The sequence below is a fragment of the Mizuhopecten yessoensis genome, unplaced genomic scaffold (assembly GCF_002113885.1).
Source record: "Mizuhopecten yessoensis strain PY_sf001 unplaced genomic scaffold, ASM211388v2 scaffold10647, whole genome shotgun sequence".
NCBI classification, from domain to species: domain Eukaryota; kingdom Metazoa; phylum Mollusca; class Bivalvia; order Pectinida; family Pectinidae; genus Mizuhopecten; species Mizuhopecten yessoensis.
The window spans coordinates 443862-468684 of record NW_018408651.1 but is presented as its reverse complement, the minus strand read 5'-3'; the positions used below and the strand labels follow the sequence as shown (position 1 = coordinate 468684).

The following is a 24823-nucleotide window of genomic DNA, read 5'->3' as shown; positions in this document are numbered from 1 at the left end:
CCTTAGGAAAGACCAAAATAAAAGGAAAGCCAACAACAGGAACTGAGGAGACACCAAAACAAAAGGAAAGACAACAATAGAAACAGAGGAAACATCAAAACCAAAGAAAGGACTTCAAAAGGAACCAAGAAGACATCCAAAATAGAAGAAAAGATGAACACATGAACTGATGAGTCACCAAAGCAAAACAAAACATCATGAACCACCCTAAACCCCTGTAAATCAGACAGTCCCTGGTGATAGTGTTTCCTGCAATAACTGTTGCATCCATAATAATGTCTGAAATCAAATCTTAATCTAGGAAAGAGTTAAGGTAAGCAGGATCTGAAACAGGAGATGTTTGCTCCAGACTCTGGCGTCTCAGTTAAATCTGAAACAGGAGATGTTTGCTCCAGACTCTGGCGTCTCAGTTAAATCTAAAACTGGAGATGTTTGCTCCAGACTCTGGCGTCTCAGTTAAATCTGAAACAGGAGATGTTTGCTCCAGACTCTGGCGTCTCAGTTAAATCTGAAACAGGAGATGTTTGCTCCAGACTCTGGCGTCTCAGTTAAATCATAAACTGGAAATGTAAATAGCATGGTAAGGGTTCAACATACCATCAGACAAATTACACAGAAGACACCATTTAGTGGCATATTTTGTAATTAAAGGACACATACTGAAATGTAGCTGTTTAATATCATGTATTTACTGCCTATGATATATGTGTGCAACTCTGCTGAGTAACACTGAGGCAGCCTGCATAAAGAAATTCAGAAATAACTTATTCTCATGTATAAACAAAGACGGTGCAGATTTACAGAAAACCTGCCGATTCTTAAATATAAACAAACTGTACAATAGTGGAGGAAATGCATGCAAATTCACATTAACGTGTATCACAAAATCACAATTAGAACAGATGGATGTTTTATAAGATAGGAACCAATGGTACACTAAATTACCACCTCAGTGAGAGACAGATTTAACGACAAAGGTGTTCTAATTTTATATACAACCATTTATCATAAATAGCTGTATACATAATCACAATTCTCACCCACACTTCAAACTCAAACTTTGCTCTCACATCACCACAACCCATTAATTTACTTCCCATATCACTCACACTTCCCACACACACACATCTATGTATTTAACTCATATTTCCCACAACAAAATTCTCACACATACTTCTGACCTACATGTATCGCTCACAAAATCACAAAATCCTCACACATACTTCTGACCTACATGTCTCACTCACAAAATCACAAAATCCTCACACATACTTCTGACCTACATTTATCACTAACAAAATCACAAAATCCTCACACATACTTCTGACCTACATTTATCACTAACAAAATCACAAAATCCTCACACATACTTCTGACCTACATGTCTCACTCACAAAATCACAAAATCCTCACACATACTTCTGACCTACATGTCTCACTCACAAAATCACAAAATCCTCACACATACTTCTGACCTACATGTCTCACTCACAAAATCACAAAATCCTCACACATACTTCTGACCTACATGTCTCACTCACAAAATCACAAAATCCTCACACATACTTCTGACCTACATGTCTCACTCACAAAATCACAAAATCCTCACACATACTTCTGACCTACATGTCTCGCTCACAAAATCACAAAATCACATATCACTCATACTTAAACTCTCAGGGTCACACTAAAAGAACTTTTTTACTCACACACTTTTCACTCCTACAATCACGCTTTTCATTCACACTCAACATTTAACATACAAATTCCTACTCATTGGTTCATATCAGTCACTTCCATTACATATCTGTTTAACCACCTGTTCATTATCACTAAATTTAATATGCTGTGATATATAGAACCACTCACATAAATTAAGGGTAAAGTGAAAGTTCATACAAATCAATGTCATGACAGACGTATCAATGTATGAGTTTCAGACAATATGCCAATCACTAACATTAGTGAACTAATGTGTTTTAATCAACTTATCAACAAGGATTTGAATTGCAAATACATGTAAATACAAATATTAAACTCTATAGAGATATTTAACTCTCCGTTCCTCCTCAATAAAATAAATGTGAAAACAGTTTTAAATAATTGACCATCAGCTATGCCAATGCTAATCTACTTTATTAAAACTTGATTGTCATTCATTTTTTCAATTCTGATAAAATCAGATTTTTAAGTTACAAAAATAATTTCACATGTAATGTGTGATAATTAACTTAAGTACAACAGTGTACCCTGACAGATAAGTTAATCTATATGGGCCTAGCTAGATAGCCTATTATGAGTATCAGTGTTACTTACATTGAACATTAAATATATAAACAGCACTATGATACACACATATGTAAGCTTGAAAGGAATCTAATTTTGCCTGATAATCAGCAATAACCATCAACCGGTATTGTCCTACAACCCTCTCCTTATAACTAATGAGTCATTAAGAATGTGTCACAAGATTATCAAAATTAGTTATACCTCGGAGCCAAACAGGGCCAGCAGTGATCAGCAGTACTGTGTGTATCACTTCCTATAGATTTCTTTTAGACAAGATCAGGATAGAACCTGTGTAACACGGGTATGTTTCCAGTACACAGGCAAGTGACCTTGTAAGCCAAGAAGAGTAGAAAATGGAAAAATTAACATGGCCTTTAAACTATGGTCAACCATGGTCTGGAAGTTTTGTGATTTGTATAAAAGTTGACCACTAATGTTATACACCAGGGTCAATCTTGGCTGGTCATTTTTGTGTTCTTTGTGACTGTGGTCAATTTACAAAAACATGGACACCAACATAAATCTGTAAACCTGTACAGAGTGACAGGACGATAAATCTGATAGATGTAATTAATTGTTTATAAATGTATATAGATAAGTCGCTTCTTTTGAAGTTCAATGTCTAGTAAAACCAGAATATTAAACAGAGAAAATTATGACGTGACTATCTTGAAGATAAAACATAAAATCACATGATTACCTATGGCACAAGGGCATAACGTATCAATATTAAAGTGCTGCAGAAGACAGTATCTAACTATTTGTGACAATAATCAGTGTCCTTATCTACCTTGTTTGATATATGCCTTGTTTACACAGTTTTATAAATTAACATTACTTGTTTGTAGGGGAATATTTAAGCTAACTGCCTTATGGAAAATTATTGAATGATCACCGATTATTTGTTTAAACTTGTAACAAAAATAAACATTTTGTGACCAATTTATTTAAACCTGAGAATAAAAGATATATAACCTGTCAGTTATATGTTTATACAGTGACCAACTTCAAGAGTTGTCTGAGGCATGTTAAAATATTCTAAATTTATATTTTAAAATTCTAACTCCAAAATCTCACAAATATCTATCGATCATTACAATAATCTCTAAACAACTGTTAGGACAACACTTAATTATTTCATACAGTTTAAGTCAACACGAAATTAAGTACACATACAAATTCTTGATTCCCAAAACTGATCAAGTCTCGACTGTTTTACAGTATAGCACCAAATGACAAAATTGATCATCTTATAAACGAAAGCATGCGCAGAAGATTTAAATTCTATTGTGAGAATAAATAGTCTATGTTTACTTTACAAGTAACATATGACAATCCTCTGTATGGCAGTTAAATATAGAACAAAACATATCAATACAACTGGTACAACACTAAATATACACACAGGACAATGGACACGCAAGACAATATACAGGAACATAACTCTTCATCAAACACCACAATACACGGACTTACACAGCTATATTACACATCTCTATTGCACTCACCGTAGCAAGTCTGGCATCACTCACTGTACATACATTTTATCGTGTGTGTACACATTTATAATGTGTTTAATACACATTGGTCAATAGCTGAGTGTCACACTGACAGTTAATTAATCCTACTGTCTGTCTGACCAAACATACATAAACAAAATGACTTTGTCAGACAGTCAGATCTTTGCACATTATCCAGGTATTGCTATTGCTTGTCCACCTTCAAAATGTCATAATACAGGCAAGCTTAATTTTTATTAAAGCCACCTTTCTGTTCCGTCAATGTGGCTCGATAGTGCCACCTTTCTGTTCCGTCAATGTGGCTCGATAGTGCCACCTTCCTGTTCCGTCAATGTGGCTAAATAGTGCCACCATGTGACTAGCAGATTAGCAGTGGCTAGAATAACAAGCTTACACATGACCAAAGTTTCATGATTTAAATATTACGTAATGCCAGTGAAATAATCCCATTGTTAATGTATCTGCCATTGTCAAATGTTCCTCCATACTGAAGACAATGCTACTGGTCTGATCAAGAAATGAATATATTGATATAATTGATATAATAAGCTCAGCTGTTAAAAAATCCAGTCCTTGTCAATACATAGCAATGTGAAATAAATTTGTTCAAGATTTAAAGATGTATTTCAATCTTACACAGAGGATGAAGGATAAAGTCTTCCAACACAACACATTGAGATGGCTACTGGATACGTTTCTATGCCAACATTGGCTTCCACGGAGGTCACCGGTTTGTGATGACCTCTATGGATGTTTTATCACAACTACCACTGTCCTGTTCTGTAATTGTAGTCACGTTAGGACTGACAGGGGGTGGGGCTAGCTCCACATTGTTTACATTGTCCACAGAGAAACTCCGGCGAGATACACATGATGACTTGCGTCTCATGAAGGGAATCTTTCCAAACACTGACTCGTGGCTTCTGGCAAGAATGGATAAGGCTGCGTCATAGTTGGGGGGAGGAGTCATAGGGGGCTCCTCAATAGATGTGATCCTCCCCTGTAAACAGAGAAGGTAAACATGTAAAACAAAGTCACCAGAGGTAGTGGTATGTCAACAGGCTAACGTCTACCCCTGAATTGATCACACACCCTTACGACTGCTGCTCAGTGTCAACAGCATCTTATCGTATTTAATTTTCTATCTTAATTTTGAAAAGACTATTAATGCAGTAAATATTTCGCTTGTGGTATATTCTTGAATCTCCTGCATTTTAACTTATTATCTTAACATGTTTAAAATCAACATTTTTTAAGTTTTAAATATGAAAATATTCCTTCAAAAATTATATATGAATATAAAAGACACATTTCAACACATTTTAATAATCTAAATACCATATCACTGATTTTGACAAATTGCAATTTGCAATCTTGCCCTTCACGATTTATGCCCGTTATTTCATTTTTTTGGGACTTGAAAGGTATATGCTACCCTTAACATCACAAGCAGAGTATAATTGCTTCTTTTCTCATAATAGCTATAAACTTCCTCACTTCAGCAACATCACAATGAAATGAATTACATTTTTGAGCCTCATTTGGTGGAGCCAATGGTGTGTGATGTAGAGATATATAATACCTACCCTTGCGAGCCTCATTTGTGGTGTTGTGATATATAACTTACCCTTGCGAGCCTCATTTGTGGTGTGTGATGTAGTGATATATTATACCTACCCTTGCGAGCCTTATTTGTGGTGTGTGGTGTTGTGATATATAATACCTACCCTTGTGAGCCTTATTTGTGGTGTGTGATGTAGAGATATATAATACCTACCCTTGCGAGCCTTATTTGTGGTGTGTGATGTCGAGATATAATACCTACCCTTGCGAGCCTCATTTGTGGTGTGTGGTGTTGTGATATATAGCCTACCCTTGCGATCCTCATTTGTGGTGTGTGTTGTAGAGATATAATACCTACCCTTGCGAGCCTCATTTGTGGTGTGGGGGGATATAAGTCTGTAGTGACCACCTCCTCATAGGTGGGTGGTGGCATGTATAGTGATGCATGGTCTTCCTCGTCACGATTTGTCTCTGTCATAGCTTCAAAACAAAATGACAGATCATTTACTGGCATTCCACATTAAGAAATATTTTTTTACTTTCCCTTGTTTTATTAAGGCTAAGTTTTATAATATCAATCAATTCAACCCTACAAAATATCATAAAATATCAATTACATTGAAGCAGATATTCATCCTTTTTGTTTCAATTTAAATACACTGAGTTAGTCATGACGGAGTAAGAACACTACTATTTACATACAATTTAAAACAATTCAAGACCAATCTGTTGATGAAGAGATTTGGAATGCTGATGGAGAAATTGTGACAGAAGTAAAAGTTGATGCGCTGTAATGTATCAATACTGTTTGATATCTACAATCTGACTAAAATCATCTGTTACATGGCTTTGTAGCTGTAGTACGAAGTAAACAAAGCCATGTAACAGATGACTTTAGTCAGATTGTGATATATACAGCTAGACATCTGTTTCCCTCCCTACCCTACAATGACACAGTCTAATATGGACAGACCAGATATCTTTTGCCCTCCCTACCCTTCAATGTGACCATGTGATATCTACAGCTAAGACGTCTGTTGCCCTTCCTACCCTTCAATGTGACCATGTGATACCTACAGCTAAGATGTCTATCACCCTCCCTACCCTACAGTAAACCAGTCTGATACCTACAGCTTGGACGTCTATTGCCCCCCTACCCTTCAATGTGACCATGTGATACCTACAGCTTGGACATTTGTTGCCCTTCCTACCCTACAGTAAACCAGTCCGATACTTACAGCTAAGACGCCTGTTGCCCTTCCTACCCTTCAATGTGACCATGTGATACCTACAGCTAAGATGTCTGTTGCCCTTCCTACCCTTCAATGTGACCATGTGATACCTACAGCTAAGACGTCTGTTGCCCTTCCTACCCTTCAGTGTGACCATGTGATACCTACAGCTAAGACGTCTGTTGCCCTTCCTACCCTTCAGTGTGACCATGTGATACCTACAGCTAAGACGTCTGTTGCCCTTCCTACCCTTCAGTGTGACCATGTGATACCTACAGCTAAGACGTCTGTTGCCCTTCCTACCCTTCAGTGTGACCATGTGATACCTACAGCTAAGACGTCTGTTGCCCTTCCTACCCTTCAGTGTGACCATGTGATACCTACAGCTAAGATGTCTGTTGCCCTTCCTACCCTTCAGTGTGACCATGTGATACCTACAGCTAAGATGTCTGTTGCCCTTCCTACCCTTCAGTGTGACCATGTGATACCTACAGCTAAGATGTCTGTTGCCCTTCCTACCCTTCAGTGTGACCATGTGATACCTACAGCTAAGATGTCTGTTGCCCTTCCTACCCTTCAGTGTGACCATGTGATACCTACAGCTAAGATGTCTGTTGCCCTTCCTACCCTTCAGTGTGACCATGTGATACCTACAGCTAAGATGTCTGTTGCCCTTCCTACCCTTCAGTGTGACCATGTGATACCTACAGCTAAGATGTCTGTTGCCCTTCCTACCCTTCAGTGTGACCATGTGATACCTACAGCTAAGATGTCTGTTGCCCTTCCTACCCTTCAGTGTGACCATGTGATACCTACAGCTAAGATGTCTGTTGCCCTTCCTACCCTACAGTAAACCAGTCCGATACTTACAGCTAAGATGTCTGTTGCCCTTCCTACCCTTCAGTGTGACCATGTGATACCTACAGCTAAGACGTCTGTTGCCCTTCCTACCCTTCAATGTGGCCATGTGATACCTACAGCTAAGACGTTTGTTGCCCTTCCTACCCTTCAGTGTGACCATGTGATACCTACAGCTAGGACGTCTATTGCCCTTCCTACTCTTCAATGTGACCATGTGATACCTACAGCTAAGACGTCTGTTGCCCTTCCTACCCTTCAGTGTGACCATGTGATACCTACAGCTAAGACATCTGTTGCCTTTCCTACCCTTCAGTGTGACCATGTGATACCTACAGCTAAGACGTCTGTTGTTCTTCCTACCCTTCAGTGTGACCATGTGATACCTACAGCTTGGGCATTTGTTGCCCTCCCTACCCTACAGTTTGGCCATGTGATACCTACAGCATACCTACAGCTAGGACGTCTGTTGTTCTTCCTACCCTTCAGGACAGACCAGATATCTTTTGCCCTCCCTACCCTTCAATGTGACCATGTGATACCTACAGCTTGGGCATTTGTTGCCCTCCCTACCCTCCTACCCTTCAATGTGACCATGTGATATCTACAGATAAGACGTCTGTTGCCCTTCCTACCCTACAGTAAACCAGTCCGATACTTACAGCTAAGATGTCTGTTGCACTTCCTACCCTACAGTAAACCAGTCCGATACTTACAGCTAAGATGTCTGTTGCCCTTCCTACCCTTCAATGTGACCATGTGATACCTACAGCTTGGACATTTGTTGCCCTCCCTACCCTACAGTGTGGCCATGTGATACCTACAGCTCGGACGTCTGTTGCCTTCCCTTTGACGCTGCTGGAAACAGTACAAGACGATGAGGAATATGACGACAGCTAGTCCAACAACTATCATGATGAGGATCGTGTTCTGGTTCATCAGCTGTTCCTCCGCTACAGCACAAGATATTAATGACTCATTCAACACCTGTTGATAACCTTACTGATTGGTTTTATTATCTCTTGAAGGTTTCTAATTCAGTAACAAATACAGGACCCCTTTGTTATATTGACACTCACCTCAGAATGTAGGACTCATAGTAAAACTGACTTAACATGAACAGCATACATGTATGTATGACAAAGGTCTACATCTAGTATGCAGAACCTGTTTAAAGTATTGACTTCATAGGTTCACAGTCCATATACAAAACCCAAGTTTTATATACATTGACTTCACATGAACAGCATGGGAATGAGGTTCACTCTGTATGCAGAACCTGTCTAAATTATGCAATGTTAACTTCACATTAACAGCAGTCCTACATTGGAATGAGGTTCACACTCATTACGCAAAACCCATGTTTTATGCAACATTGACATCATATGAATTGCATATTTATGTGTAAATGTATGACAGAGGTCCACAGTCTGTTTGCAGAACCCTTGACGGGTGTAATATTGACTTCACATGTACATGAATAGCATATAATTTATGTATGTATAAATGTATGACACAGGTCCACAGTCTGTATGCAGAACCTATTTAAAACATTGACTTCACATGAAAATCTTGTGAATACATATAAGAGCTAGTTCCACTACCTAGGACAGAACCATTTGTAATATTGACTTCATGTGATAAGCACACATTCATGTTTATACCCTTCATCATGCCATACATATAGGACCTTACAGGAGTTTCCATTTCACATGAGATTTATGAAACAAGTCTAAGGATTTGAGCCTCTAGCGAGCTAAAATGAAAAATTTGTGACGAGTTTCATAAATTTCATATGAAATGATAACGAGTATAAGATCCTTTTCATCACATAATCAAGATTTATGGCATATATTCGTGTAAAACAACAATTTTCATGCAACCTTGAAATGTAAAAAGACGCCATTTTGACTCCAGTGCATAAGTCTGTGACGTCATGTACTTGTCCTAAGCGTGACGTCACAATTGAAACGATTGAAACTTACAACCAATCAAAGAGATGACTATCTTCGCTAGCTAAGCTCCACTTAAGTGGAGTGTATATGAAGCGAACACTTGGCTAGCGAAGATGAGGGCTGACAGGTCATATTGCATGGGTTAATATTCACTGGATAATTACACAGTACATTATGTGATAAAAACAACCCAAACACATACAATCACTACTATGATATGGCATCACTTCAGTACAGTTTCATTGCCGTATCCTTGTACAACAACACCTTTGTAAATAACCAAGTTTTTTTAACTTATCATTTTAAAAAAATGTCCTGAACATTAATAGATTACTCCATTATATACAGAGTATTAGAAAACAGAAATGTCCAATACAGCATATAATGCATTTAATATAAATCCATAGAATATAAAAATGGGTCTCTGCTTAAGGTGGCTCGACACATCGTCATCAGCGTCCATTTTCGTGACGTACTTCCGGAAAAAGTACAGCTCGGACTCAATTATCTTGATCGAAATGTGCATGTACACCGTGTCGTCATTTCCGTCTTACGTATCGGGTATTCAATATCGTAGTGCAAATTATAGTAACACCTGGGCCGTTTGCGTTTAAACGGTCAAACCGATCGGACCACTGTTGTTCGTTTATTAAATAAGATAGGACCTAATTATCTGATGCTGCTTTCAGGCGAGCCTTGAGAAAGCCTTGCAAGTCTTGCATACACATTTGTAGGTCCACCGGGATTTATACCCGGAATTGTTACATTTATAAACGGTCAAACTGGTTGTTCTGCATAAACGAACAGGCCCCTGGTAAACAATAGTACACGTGCGTGCCGATGATATGTCAACACCCGATATCGAGATTTTACCGGGAAATGTATAATCACACGTACTTCAGGAATAAAGCTTTCCAATTCATTGACATAAACAGACTCACGGGAAGACAGTGACATGAGACCAGACGACCTCAAGAAGGTCATATAGGAAACACATGGAATGCGGACGTACCAACCTCATATGTGCATATCACGTGCTTACACGAGTTCATAAGCTGAGGGAGTTTCGCTCTGTCGATTAAATCGTGTTTACAAATGTAGTCTACTTACTCTGTGAAAATAATGTTTTGTAAAATATCAAGATACCTATGAAATGCATGTGTGAGGGCACGTGAGAACGGCATACCATGCGATAGCCTCTGGTCACATATGTACCTGACATGTAATTATAAATATACCGTGAGTTAGCGGACTGTGGAATGATGTCCAAAGTGTACATGACTGAGGGTAATTTGGTTCCATTAAAGAACAATAAATTGATAATTTTGATATCATATTTTTGATTTATTTCCATCATTTGTTATATGTAAACAGAGACAACTGTCATTGTGTAAATGTCATCCCTCTGCAAAAAGTTCCGATTTTTTTCAAGGAAGATAACTCTCACCCGGATCAAAGTGATTGTAAAATGTAAAATAAATTAATTATAAAGCCATTGTGTATATTTTGTTCAATTTCCCACTCTATATGTATAGATCTGTGTGTCCTGTTTGCTTTTAGCTTGTAGATAATCACTTTTATCCGTTCAAATTCAATAAAAAACACTTTGTGTAACATGTGTTACATATTTTGCGATAAATAAAATATTTGTAGGATTAATTATAAATGCTTCTTTTCATTTTTTTATTGTTTTTATTGTTCCGAACAATGCCACACAACAAAAAAAACGGAAAATATTAAAAGTGGCGAAAATTCAATTTTTTGGTATTTTTTCCAAAAAATTCCCCAAACTATCGGAATGTTTAGATTTTCATAAAATTAACTCTACATAGTTGCATAACCATTATATGAAAGTTTCAACGAATTTTGCTGGTTAATTGCGAAAGTGTGGAGCCACCTTAAAGCTACATCATTCTGATTTCAGGGCGGAAAACTCTACAGTGAAGAAGCACTGTAAGTCCCAGACACATACATGGAATGGGGACCAAGGACTAGACAAGATAATTTGAGTTTGAATGACAGATGATATAATTGCATGTGGATGTGATGCTGCTATGAATTAGATAAGTGGCCTTGTTGATTGCTACCAGGCCATGACTGTAGAGACGTGTCTATGGTCCTGCCCTGTCTCTGGTGTTCCTAGCAGTCCTTCTTTGAAATATTTCAATCCTGTTTCTGTAATTATTTTCCATGAGCTCAAGTCGGTAAATTAAGTTTTAACATAGACGTGCACATGTTAAATCAGCACAGTGTTTGGTTTTGATACATTGTCATCTCATTTCTATGGATGAAACGGAGAGAATGTTCTCCTTATTGGTGATCCTTGAGAAAATATATGTGATGGTTAGCTCTAAATATTTGGGTCTTCTTTTATTGTAATGCTCAGTTAAGTAAGGAAGAACTTTTCTCAGGAAATTGACCTTTTTAAACTCTGTTACGATCCTGATGTCACAAACTTAATAACATCGGGTAGAAGCATGTAACTGTTGGCTTGGTGTTGAATCTAGACAGATATACATGTATAAGCTTCAACTAATCTGAGTTGACCGAAATGAAATATAAATTTAAGAATAATGCACATGAAACATGAACTCTTGACCCAATAGTGTTACTGACTTTGCATGGACAGAATGTACAATTACAAACAACAGATTCAGTGATTCACCCAAAAAGTATACATACGACAGAGGTCCACGGCCTGTATACACGACCCGTCCTCACACTGACGCTCCCCGTTAAAGCTGCAGGGGGGATTACTGTGGCTCTCCATCCTCGGAATCATGGAAGTCAAGGCTGATCCAATCTTCTGCATAGCTTTGGTCGAGATGTTCATCATCTCATAAACACCCTGAACAAGAAATACATTATATATGTATTAATTTACTTTCAGTTACTTTGTGCTTGTATAAATCTACTTGGTTTGGAAATTTTGAACATAATGGAAACAAAGCATCTAAAAAGCAAGAAATGAATATAAACTGAACACAATTTTTAAAGAAAAGTGTGGATGTTTAATCTCCATCCTTAGCGACTACAGTGTATTTAGTTCTGTCTGTATCATAAGTTGTCAAGCTGCTGGTGGTTATCCCAAACTAAAACACTGACATGTGAGAGAAAAAAATCCTGCCATGTATGATGTACATGTCATTTGACTCATAACTGGCGTATTGTATCTATATAAGCTACCTGGTGTATTGTATCTATATAAGCTACCTGGTGCATTGTATATATATAAGCTACCTGGTGTATTGTATCTATATCAGCTACCTGGTGTATTGTATCTATATAAGCTACCTGGTGTATTGTATCAATATAAGCTACCTGGTGTATTGTATCTATATTAGCTACCCGGTGTATTGTATCTATATAAGCTACCTTGTGTATTGTATCTATATAAGCTACCTGGTAAATTGTATCTATATAAGCTACCTGGTGTATTGTATCTATATAAGCTACCTTGTGTATTGTATCTATATAAACTACCTGGTGTATTGTATCTATATAAGCTACCTGGTGTATTGTATCTATATAAGCTACCTGGTGTATTGTATCTATATAAGCTACCTGGTGTATTGTATCTATATAAGCTACCTGGTGTATTGTATCTATATAAGCTACCTGGTGTATTGTATCTATATAAGCTACCTGGTGTATTGTATCTATATAAGCTACCTGGTGTATTGTATCTATATAAGCTACCTGGTGTATTGTATCTATATAAGCTACCTGGTGTATTGTATCTATATAAGCTACCTGGTGTATTGTATCTATATAAGCTACCTGGTGTATTGTATCTATATAAGCTACCTGGTGTATTGTATCTATATAAGCTACCTGGTGTATTGTATCTATATAAGCTACCTGGTGTATTGTATCTATATAAGCTACCTGGTGTATTGTATCTATATAAGCTACCTGGTGTATTGTATCTATATAAGCTACCTGGTGTATTGTATCTATATAAGCTACCTGGTGTATTGTATCTATATAAGCTACCTGGTGTATTGTATCTATATAAGCTACCTGGTGTATTGTATCTATATAAGCTACCTGGTGTATTGTATCTATATAAGCTACCTGGTGTATTGTATCTATATAAGCTACCTGGTGCATGTATACTGTACAACTTACTGGTAATCAAAACATATTTATATACCAAGGATCTACTTACTCTCTTTGGGATTAAATCATGTTTTAATCTAGTGGTAAATGTTTAATTAAATTTATCAAAACATTATCTTTTTCAAAAGTAAATATGCATCTGAGAAATGTGTCAAAACAGATACTTATATTTTACTAGTTTTTAAAAAGATTACCAATTTTTGAATTATATTGAAAATTAGAAAAACTTAGTATATCTTTAACTCCATGCAATACTAAAATGACACTTGTTGACAGTCGAGTGTCATTATATTGCTATTTTTGATAAGTTTTAGATGTTCAACATTATATAGAAAGTACGTGTAACAAAAACAGGAAATTTTACGTAATTGGATTTTTTTCTTTAACTTATTTAGATCAACTGAAGTCTTTGGTCACACTTAAGATGAAAAATAACAAACAAAAAAAAACATGGCAAGAGAAGCATACAGACCTCACATTTGTGGGGTGTTTTAGAAAGGTAAACACAAATTATCTTTTATTTCAATCAATAATGAAAACAAATAGTCATCAGACCATTTTATATAAAATATTCATCAACAGAATGGGCTTGTTTCAATATCAGGGGTAGTAGGGGTCACATAAATGTTATTGTCTGAGAATATATTACCTCTCCAGAATTTAGAATACGGATTTTAATAATTGTGCAAACACTCACAGATATCTGATAACACACTAGTGATATGTGGATTGTCCTACACAGGTCAGGATAATATATTTTACTTAAAAAAATGTGTTTGGTGTCAAATTTGTATCTGTAACTTGTCACAATGTAAATAACAAACACAAAGACATACCGTTTGGTACCATTTTCTATGTACTAGTGGTTTTTTACTTGTTATTGTATTTTCCACTTTAAAATAAAAGAATGACTTTGAAAAAGTAAGTCTGCAGGAAATTGGACAAAAATTGAAAGTAATGCCATAGATGTATTATATAGCCCAACTTTTGTACAATGTACATGCTGACACAAGATCTACCTCCCATTTATAAGTTTGATATAAAATATCAAACTATGGCTAATACATTGTAAGCACTTATTTCTAACAAAAATCTATCATTTAAAAAAAAACTAAAAGTTTTAAAAGTAGCTAATAAATAATTACCTTCACTCAATATCTGAATGGCTGTTTATTCTATAGAGTTTAATACAATTGTTATCAGATTAACCAATAAAAATAGCTTCTTCCGACTGTTTTATATGGGGATTTGGCTCTAAGTTGAACTTGGCTAGCCTTTGTCTTTGTTAAGTGTTAACTGTTGATGTTGATCACATTTCATTATCATCCACTCATGGTTGGTGTCATAATTGTCTGGTAACAAATCAGAGTATAGTATGTTAAATAATTATCATGCACAGATTTTGAATCAAATTGCAGCTCACTCTTAGTTTTTGTGCAAAATTTCATCATTTTATGAAAGCTAATGTTTGCAGTTTCTAATCATCTTATTGAAACACAAACCAGAACAGGACAGGCAGACAAGTTAATTATAAAGGGCACCCCTACTCTCCAAATGCTGGGTTCTAATTATCAGGAGTTCACTCATTATAATTATAGTGATTCATTCACACAACAGACATGATCCTAGTGGTTCACTCACACAACAGACATGATCCTAGTGGTTCACTCACACAACAGACATGATCCTAGTGGTTCACTCACAACAATATCACATGTATGACTATCCATACACAATGAAGTAAACAAGCTGACAGTCACATACTGGACATAGAACACATAACTGCAGTCCTAGGGCCTGGTCGTTTATGTGGAACAACCGGTTTGACCGTTTATGTGGAACAACCGGTTTGACCGGTTATAAATGCAGCTACTCCTGGTTTTTGAGGCCTTGCAAGGCTCTGTCAATGCTCTCCTGAAAGCAGCATCAGATTACTAGGTCCGACCTTATTTAATAAATGAACAATTGTGGTGCCGTTTAAACAAAAACGCCCCTAGACACCTGAACGCCACATATATAGGAATCCTCCAACCCTGTCTATATAAATAGTATGTCTGATGATAAAGTATGGTTATAACATACTGAATTAACATGAAATTGATACAGTTAGACTCCACAACAATCAGAATATCCAGTCGATTTAAAGTCCATGTGTACGTAATTATCTGCCAGTAGCTGGTCTACACAACCAAGTACTTGGCCTGTCCATGTGTATACAGCAAACGGTCAGGATAGGATGTTGATCACATCTATTCTGTGTTGGGTTTAAAATTAGTTCTGGTTTTACAAGCATTGATTTTAAATCAAAAGTACAAGAATTTATTTACACTTAATATAATTAAATACAGATTGTTAGGAATGTTTATTACATTGTGATGTAATTCTATTTATCGTTGCAAGATAGGTGTGAAATTTTGCTTTAACAAACCTGTATATTATATTACAGACAAAACAATTACTATATACCTATATACCCATCCACTGATATGTGGACAGGCCTCCGTTAAAATTTTACAACCCACTACCACTGTAGGCATTGTGCTTATACTAAGTACCCAAAAGCCACACCATACATAGGATATTTTACTGGGCACCAGATCAAAGCCACTCCATCCATAGGATATTTTACTAGGCACCAGATCAAAGTCACTGATCCATACATAGGATATTTTACTGGGCACCAGATCAAAGTCACTCCATCCATAGGATATTTTACTGGGCACCAGATCAAAGTCACTCCATCCATAGGATATTTTACTGGGCACCAGATCAAAGTCACTGATCCATACATAGGATATTTTACTGGGCACCAGATCAAAGTCACTGATCCATACATAGGATATTTTACTGGGCACCAGATCAAAGTCACTGATCCATACATAGGATATTTTACTGGGCACCAGATCAAAGTCACTGATCCATACATAGGATATTTTACTGGGCACCAGATCAAAGTCACTGATCCATACATAGGATATTTTACTGGGCACCAGATCAAAGTCACTGATCCATACATAGGATATTTTACTGGGCACCAGATCAAAGTCACTGATCCATACATAGGATATTTTACTGGGCACCAGATCAAAGTCACTGATCCATACATAGGATATTTTACTGGGCACCAGATCAAAGTCACTGATCCATACATAGGATATTTTACTGGGCACCAGATCAAAGTCACTGATCCATACATAGGATATTTTACTGGGCACCAGATCAAAGTCACTGATCCATACATAGGATATTTTACTGGGCACCAGATCAAAGTCACTGATCCATACATAGGATATTTTACTGGGCACCAGATCAAAGTCACTGATCCATACATAGGATATTTTACTGGGCACCAGATCAAAGTCACTGATCCATACATAGGATATTTTACTGGGCACCAGATCAAAGTCACTGATCCATACATAGGATATTTTACTGGGCACCAGATCAAAGTCACTGATCCATACATAGGATATTTTACTGGGCACCAGATCAAAGTCACTGATCCATACATAGGATATTTTACTGGGCACCAGATCAAAGTCACTGATCCATACATAGGATATTTTACTGGGCACCAGATCAAAGTCACTGATCCATACATAGGATATTTTACTGGGCACCAGATCAAAGTCACTGATCCATACATAGGATATTTTACTGGGCACCAGATCAAAGTCACTGATCCATACATAGGATATTTTACTGGGCACCAGATCAAAGTCACTGATCCATACATAGGATATTTTACTGGGCACCAGATCAAAGTCACTGATCCATACATAGGATATTTTACTGGGCACCAGATCAAAGTCACTGATCCATACATAGGATATTTTACTGGGCACCAGATCAAAGTCACTGATCCATACATAGGATATTTTACTGGGCACCAGATCAAAGTCACTGATCCATACATAGGATATTTTACTGGGCACCAGATCAAAGTCACTGATCCATACATAGGATATTTTACTGGGCACCAGATCAAAGTCACTGATCCATACATAGGATATTTTACTGGGCACCAGATCAAAGTCACTGATCCATACATAGGATATTTTACTGGGCACCAGATCAAAGTCACTGATCCATACATAGGATATTTTACTGGGCACCAGATCAAAGTCACTGATCCATACATAGGATATTTTACTAGGCACCAGATCAAAGTCACTGATCCATCCATAGGATATTTTACTGGGCACCAGATCAAAGTCACTGACCCATACATAGGATATTTTACTGGGCACCAGATCAAAGTCACTCCATCCATAGGATATTTTACTAGGCACTAGATCAAAGTCACTGATCCATACATAGGATATTTTACTGAGCACCAGATCAAAGTCACTGATCCATCCATAGGATATCCATAGGATATTTTACTGGGCACCAGATCAAAGCCACTGATCCATTCATAGGATATTTTACTGGGCACCAGGTCAAAGCCACTCCATACATAGGATATTTTACTAGGCACCAGATCAAAGTCACTGCTCCATCCATAGGATATTTTACTAGGCACTAGATCAAAGTCACTGATCCATCCATAGGATAATTTACTGGGCACCAGATCAAAGCCACTCCATACATAGGATATTTTACGGGGCACCAGATCAAAGTCACTTATCCATCCATAGGATATTTTACTGGGCCCCAGTTAAAGTCACTGATCCATACATACGATATTTTACTGGGCACCAGTTAAAGTCACTGCTCCATACATAGGATATTTTACTAGGCACCAGATCAAAGTCACTGATCTATACATAGGATATTTTACTAGGCACTAGATCAAAGTCACTGATCCATACATAGGATTTTTTACTGGGCACCAGTTAAAGTCACTGATCCATACATACGATATTTTACTGGGCACCAGTTAAAGTCACTGATCCATACATACGATATTTTACTGGGCACCAGTTAAAGTCACTGCTCCATACATAGGATATTTTACGGGGCACCAGTTAAAGTCACTGATCCATACATACGATATTTTACTGGGCACCAGTTAAAGTCACTGCTCCATACATAGGATATTTTACGGGGCACCAGTTAAAGTCACTGATCCATACATAGGATATTTTACGGGGCACCAGATCAAAGTCACTCCATACATAGCATATTTTACTGGGCACCAGTTAAAGTCACTGATCCATACATAGGATTTTTTACTGGGCACCAGTTAAAGTCACTGCTCCATACATAGGATATTTTACGGGGCACCAGTTAAAGTCACTGATCCATACATAGGATATTTTCCTGGGCACCAGATCAAAGTCACACCATCCATAGGATATTTTACTAGGCCCCAGATCAAAGTCACTGATCCATGCATAGGATATTTTACTGGGCACCAAATCAAAGTCACTGATCCATACATAGGATATTTTACTGGGCACCAGTTAAAGTCACTGATCCATACATAGGATATTTTACTGGGCACCAGATCAAAGTCACTGATCCATACATAGGATATTTTACTGGGCACCAGATCAAAGTCACTCCATACATATTCATTAACGATTCTTTTATGACTAATTTGTATTAAATTTAAACTGATATAGTATCTTTTTGATTCAAGTGCTTTGACATATTGTTTAATGAAAAAAAAGACATATCTGGACTGATGTGATTCTGTTTTTAATGAAGCAGATTTGTTGAATCAGCAATAGTATCATAATGTGTCATAACAAATTGTCAAACAAATTTCTCTCAAAATAAGTTCTGATCGATTCATTATGGTCACTATATATACCGGTATATGTTCACTTCATATAAGTCTATTGTCACTTTGGTTGGGCTCCAGAATGGCACCATCACTGAGTTGTCGGTGGTCAGAAGGACTTATAATGTCCTCAGAATGTAACAGAAAGTTAGCCTAGATATGCATGGATTTGCTTATTTTAAGTTATTCTTCAGATATTGTGCATTTTTGAAGCGAGTCTTCGAGTGCAACTCTGTGCACTGACCCCAAACTTTTTCCAAAATTTCCTGAAGCAACTGAAACTACTTTGATACAGGTTTTACATGACGTCGAGGAAGGGTCACAATATCATACCACCAAAGGGTCCAGAACAATTTACTGTTGAGCTTTACTTTTGTTTACCTTTCATCATAACCAAAACATTCTACCTTTCCACAAATATTACTGGGGCTGCAAGGTTTGAGCTCATGTATTAACACGACAGAACCTGTCAAAGTTTGAATTTTCTTCACAACATTTTGAATGTTTTTTTCCACTAACCTTCTAATTATATAACCTTGCACCACACTAAATACTGGGTGATGATAAAAAATAAAGATACCAAGTGTTAGGAGTGTACTATAAATAAATGTGAATGTTAGCTATCCTCAACACTATTTAACCCTTTATAATAATAATAACAATAATAATAATAATTTGAGGTTCTTATATACCGCTTTATCACAACCTAGTTCATAGGTCGTCCCAAAGTGGTTCACAAATTATTATCCGTGGTTATAGGGCCTTTGCAACCAGCCAATATCTTTCTCAACTCCCTGGGGAGCATACAGCCAGTGCTGCCATTTCAGCTAGCATTCAACAATTATAGCACTGCCCAGCCACATACTCATTTACAGCTTAGTAGACTGGAACAATTGGAGTTAAGTATCTTGCTCAAGGATACAACACAGTGCTGTGCCGTGACTCGAACCTGCAACCCTTGAGTCACGAGCCTGGCATCCTAGCTACCACTAGACTGCTGTCTCCTTTATCTAGATACTGTTGCCAATAAGTATATAGGAATAAGAACCATAAAGGCCATCATTCACACACTGATACGAATTTGATAACTAGAAACCAGTTGACAATGGACATTGTATGTTTCAAATAAAAAGCAGGAGTAATGTTTTACAACCTTAAGTGTTAGCAACCAGCTGCTGATCAGTGTATCTGATACACTATGAAATGATTATTGTCTGTTACATTCTACAGGGAGTTCCACTATTGATTGGGTGGAGGCATACTATACCTCATCACACACCAATCTCTAGGTTTTATCCTGAACGCAGATTTGTTTTCACTCGTGTGCTGTTTATATGGTATTTATTAAATGTCTGCTCCTCACAGCCAGTACATTAATTGTATTCCCAACAGCTTTGCTATTGATGTGCATGCATATTGTTTACACTGTAAACCATTACACTTTTTTACACACATATTTTTGCAATCGCAAAAAAACAATTTATTTGTGAAGAGATTAATTTTAATATAGATCTATACTTTGTCCCTTGTTTGAATAGTCTGGCTAAAATAAATATAGAAATATTGAATTGAAATTCATAATAAACTGAAACAGTGAATAATTCCAAAATTAAACTAAACCTTAACTGAAAATAAAATTTGGCACTTACCTCCTTATGTAAACCTTTCTCAAGTAAATTCTTGCACTGTCATGTGGACATTATCCCTTTATTTAAACAACTCTCTAACGTACCTCATTATCCCTTTATTTAAACAACTCTCTAACGTACCTCATTATCCCTTTACTTAAACAACTCTCTATTGTACGTCATTATCCCTTTACTTAAACAACTCTCTAACGTACCTCATTATCCCTTTACTCCTTTACTTAAACGACCCTTTTACTTTCCTGAACATTATCCCTTTACCTGCACATTCTGCTCCTCCATCAGGTATTATCAATGCTAGAGTACTGGATCTTACGAGAAATAATTATACTTCAATTAAGCAAAACACAATTAATCCATCCTGTACCCATTATCAATACCTTTATGCATATAGTTCTAACTGCTTTTAACAGTTGCAAGAATGATGAGCTGTAAATATTAAACAATGAGAAAGCAACAAAAGCTAGATATAATTAATTCAACCACTTAATTATCATGATTTGACAAATACCTGTTGATTGGAAATGTTGAAACCAAACAACTACAGGTGTTGGCACATTTAAAGCGTGTTTGACTCAGTGTTTCTCCTATTGTGATAGGATACACTGGACCTGATTTCAAGAAATACTTAAATGAAATTATTCAAAAGTCCAAATCTTTGCCAAAGGAATTTCTAACAAACTGCTAATGGGTAATAATGTATTAAACACATTGTACATGAAAAAGAAATAGTTTTTACAAAACAAATCTTACATTGATAAGATGTACAGAAGCCACATTGTGATGTCATATCAATTTATTACGATTGCTGAGGAATGGAATATTATGACACTGATTCATTAGAGAAATGCTTATTGTCACATGAGAACTGAATAATACAACATAGTGTTTTGTCTAGCAAAGTCATATTATTAACTCTAATTATCAATACTAAAATTATTTTTAAAAAGTAACAAACAAACAGAAATTGTAACATTGGTATCATTTAGGAGATGTTCATATTATAACTAGCTAGATAATTAAGTCAACTAATTTAAAACTAATGTTATTGCTTTTATTGACTTGTAACACCATTACACTTGAATACAAGTTTCGAAGATCTATTATTGTTTGAACACTGTAAAAAAAACTACTCATGGTATCCTATAAATAGAAACAGATATCTTCTTTATGCTAATGGTAATACAATTATCACCTTTCCCGAGAACAAAGGCTTTGTTCTAGACATCCGGAACACACTTCACAAATATGATCTACAAGACTTTTTTTTACCAATTTTTTTCTAAACTGGTGTTTTCCCGGTTAAAAACTATTGGAAACACCTCACAAAGGGTGTTGTATTGGGTAAGTACTCCTCGCAGTGGAGTGAACGTCTCAATGCTTATGATCATGATGAGTTCTTAAGATTTTAAACACCTACAGTGTGAGATAAGCCCTTCGCTACTATGGTACCTATCCAAATGTTTCCCTAATCTCTACACAACGTGTAAAAATTTGCAAAACAATGGGGTATTCCACCTAATTGTGAACTATCATATGCCCAGTGCAATATCTTTGTAGAAGATGCAGTTGTGCATTGTATATTGCTGTAGTCCCACATTGCTATACGTGATGATCTTTTCACCAAGATAGTCAACAATTGTCCGGTGCATACATGTGTATGTTCTTCTTGCTAACTCATGTAGGGAGGTGCAAATTGCGACGATCCTCGGCAGTCCACCTGCTGCCTTTAAGACATATTTGTAAATGAGGACCGCCTTTTGCATCATTTGCAAGAGATTGTTGTATTTATGTCGAAAAAGCATCCCTTGTGTTTATGTTTAATTAACGATGATAGTCTATTAGATCTTTAAACCATGTGCATTCGTATCATATATGGGTCATCCTGGCAATTGGACAGTCCTGTCTTTACATACATGTTTCCATACTTTTAATCCCCCACTTTCACCAAAACGGGGGATATTAATTTGGGTTTGTCTGTTTGTCACGCTTCGTTTCCGTGCAATAACTACAACAAATGTTAATCTATTTTTTTTCAAACTTGGTACCAGGGTTAAATGTTTTAAGGGCTTGAACAGATTTGACGACCATTTCAGCGAACCCCATTTGGCAGAGTTATGGCCCCTTGAATAACGAAAAAACGTCATTATCTTCCCTTTCTGTTCATTAACTCTCGCAAATAGTATACGATTGTCTTCAAACTTAGTAACAGGGTTCAACGCATTAAGGGCTTGGCCAAGTTTGACAACCACTTTCAGCAGACTCCATTTGGCAGAATCATTATCTGCAGTATCCGCTTAATACCTCTAGCAAATATTAGATAAAGCTTTTTTTCTTCAAGTTTCAAGCTATACATTGTGTCTCAACAGCACGATACTCACATGTTTAAACCTAACCTCAATAATGTTTACATATAATATGTCCTGAAAGCGGGGGATATAAATTCCATGAATTTGCTTGTTGATGTAGTCCTGTGTATGTCTTTTTATCGTTGTGTACTTCATATATTTTGTAATCATGTAACTTTTATTGTTTGATCCCATGTATTTAATTTTTTCATTATAACCTTATTATTATACTTATGTCCTTTGCATATCTATCTTTGTAACATATTATATATGGCATTTGTAACTCTTCAAATTTGGAGGAATAAAGATATGAATGAATGAAAGTACCTGTGAATTGTGTTCAAGTGTATGAACCCTATATGTATACCTGACCTCAATCATGTTCATAAAGATATGTGGCAGGAGAGGTCAAATAAAAATACTAATAGTGATTAGTCTTTAACGTAAATTAGAATGGGGAACCTGTTCATATTAAAAAAATATATATATTAAATTTATGCAACAATAACACTATGAAGTAAATAACTTTCAGTGGAATTATCTTTGAACAAATGAAAACGAATTAGAAAGGGAAACTACAGTGCACTGGAGCTTGTACTTATGTCAACTATCAGCGCACCTGTACCTTCCCACGTAAATTATGTAAACATGTAAACAAACTTTTTTATTTGAAAGTACTTATTGAACTTTTAACTTAATAAATCATTCCCGAACAGGTAAGACCTTCTTCTTTCTGTATTACGAACGTACACAAGATGATTATGTAATGTATTATTATCGTTGAATATATTTAAATCACTGGATTGCGTTATTTATAAATATTTATACACATAAAATGACATCTCTCTCTTCCGAAGTACGTAAGATGACTGAGAGATGAAATGACAGAATTAGTGTTCACATCAGAGATGTTAGGAGGATTCCGAGAAAGTAATTACAACTAGTGTAAGCTTTTACTAGAAAGTCAAATACTTACGAAGACGACCTTATGCGATGAGCGTGTAAATTAGTCTGTGTCGACACTCAACATGGATAAATTCTATAGCAAGCGGAACATGTTGTCCATCACTCCTTCATTGGAAACTGAGTCACTCGTACGCTACCGTGTTAACTTTTCTCACCTGAACGCTTGTCAGGCAATAATACTAAAATAAAAACCAATATCAACAAAGCTAATCCGGAATATTCATCCAAGTGAGGATGATTCCATGTGTCATAAAATTAAATTTGGTTAGTTTATAAGTGTTAGTTTATACTCAAGTTGGATTCAATGAAATAATGTGAAAATGAATGTAACACCTTACGAACACATCACACTGAGCAACAGAGACGTATAATACGTCTCTGACAGCAATAAGATGGAATGGCATCACGTCTATCTATATGTTCTTCTATGTTATACTCCACAGAGACCAAAATGGCTTTAATGCGGAGGGGGTTGAGTACGCATGCGATAGTTAGCTTCGCTCAGGGACGTATATATATACTGTCCCTGCTTCGCTTAATCCCAGTTGGTAGGGATTGATGCTTTAAATGCCTCTATTCCTTGCACCCCGACT

At 36.5% G+C, this 24823-nt stretch overlaps 1 protein-coding gene across 2 annotated transcripts; it reads right to left on the bottom strand.

Annotated features, from left to right (window-relative positions):
* Positions 1-2044: 2044 nt before the first annotated feature.
* LOC110461658 lies at positions 2045-24356 on the bottom strand. Of its 2 annotated transcripts, XR_002464164.1 has the most exons (6): positions 24241-24356; positions 12100-12265; positions 8287-8415; positions 5731-5852; positions 4126-4809; positions 2045-4090 (listed from the first exon to the last, which is right to left on the bottom strand). XR_002464164.1 is itself a non-coding variant. In XM_021515220.1 (5 exons), the coding sequence occupies exons 2-5, from the start codon at positions 12251-12253 to the stop codon at positions 4534-4536; spliced, it is 681 nt and encodes a 226-aa protein (XP_021370895.1). In that variant the 5' UTR covers positions 12254-12265; positions 24241-24356; the 3' UTR covers positions 2045-4533. The 2 variants fall into 2 exon arrangements, 1 of the variants encoding a protein (XP_021370895.1); XM_021515220.1 differs by having other exon boundaries at positions 2045-4809.
* Positions 24357-24823: the final 467 nt, after the last annotated feature.

What these genes read in the sequence shown, in the direction of transcription:
- LOC110461658 (XM_021515220.1), bottom strand. Translation starts at nt 12,253, where the DNA reads ATGATGAACATCTCGACCAAAGCTATGCAGAAGATTGGATCAGCCTTG. An exon ending in ACAGGCCGTGGACCTCTGTC is followed by an intron (nt 8,416 to 12,099) that starts GTATGTATACTT and finishes CTTGTGCTGTAG; the next exon opens with CGGAGGAACAGCTGATGAAC. An exon ending in AGGCAACAGACGTCCGAGCT is followed by an intron (nt 5,853 to 8,286) that starts GTAGGTATCACA and finishes TTTGTTTTGAAG; the next exon opens with CTATGACAGAGACAAATCGT.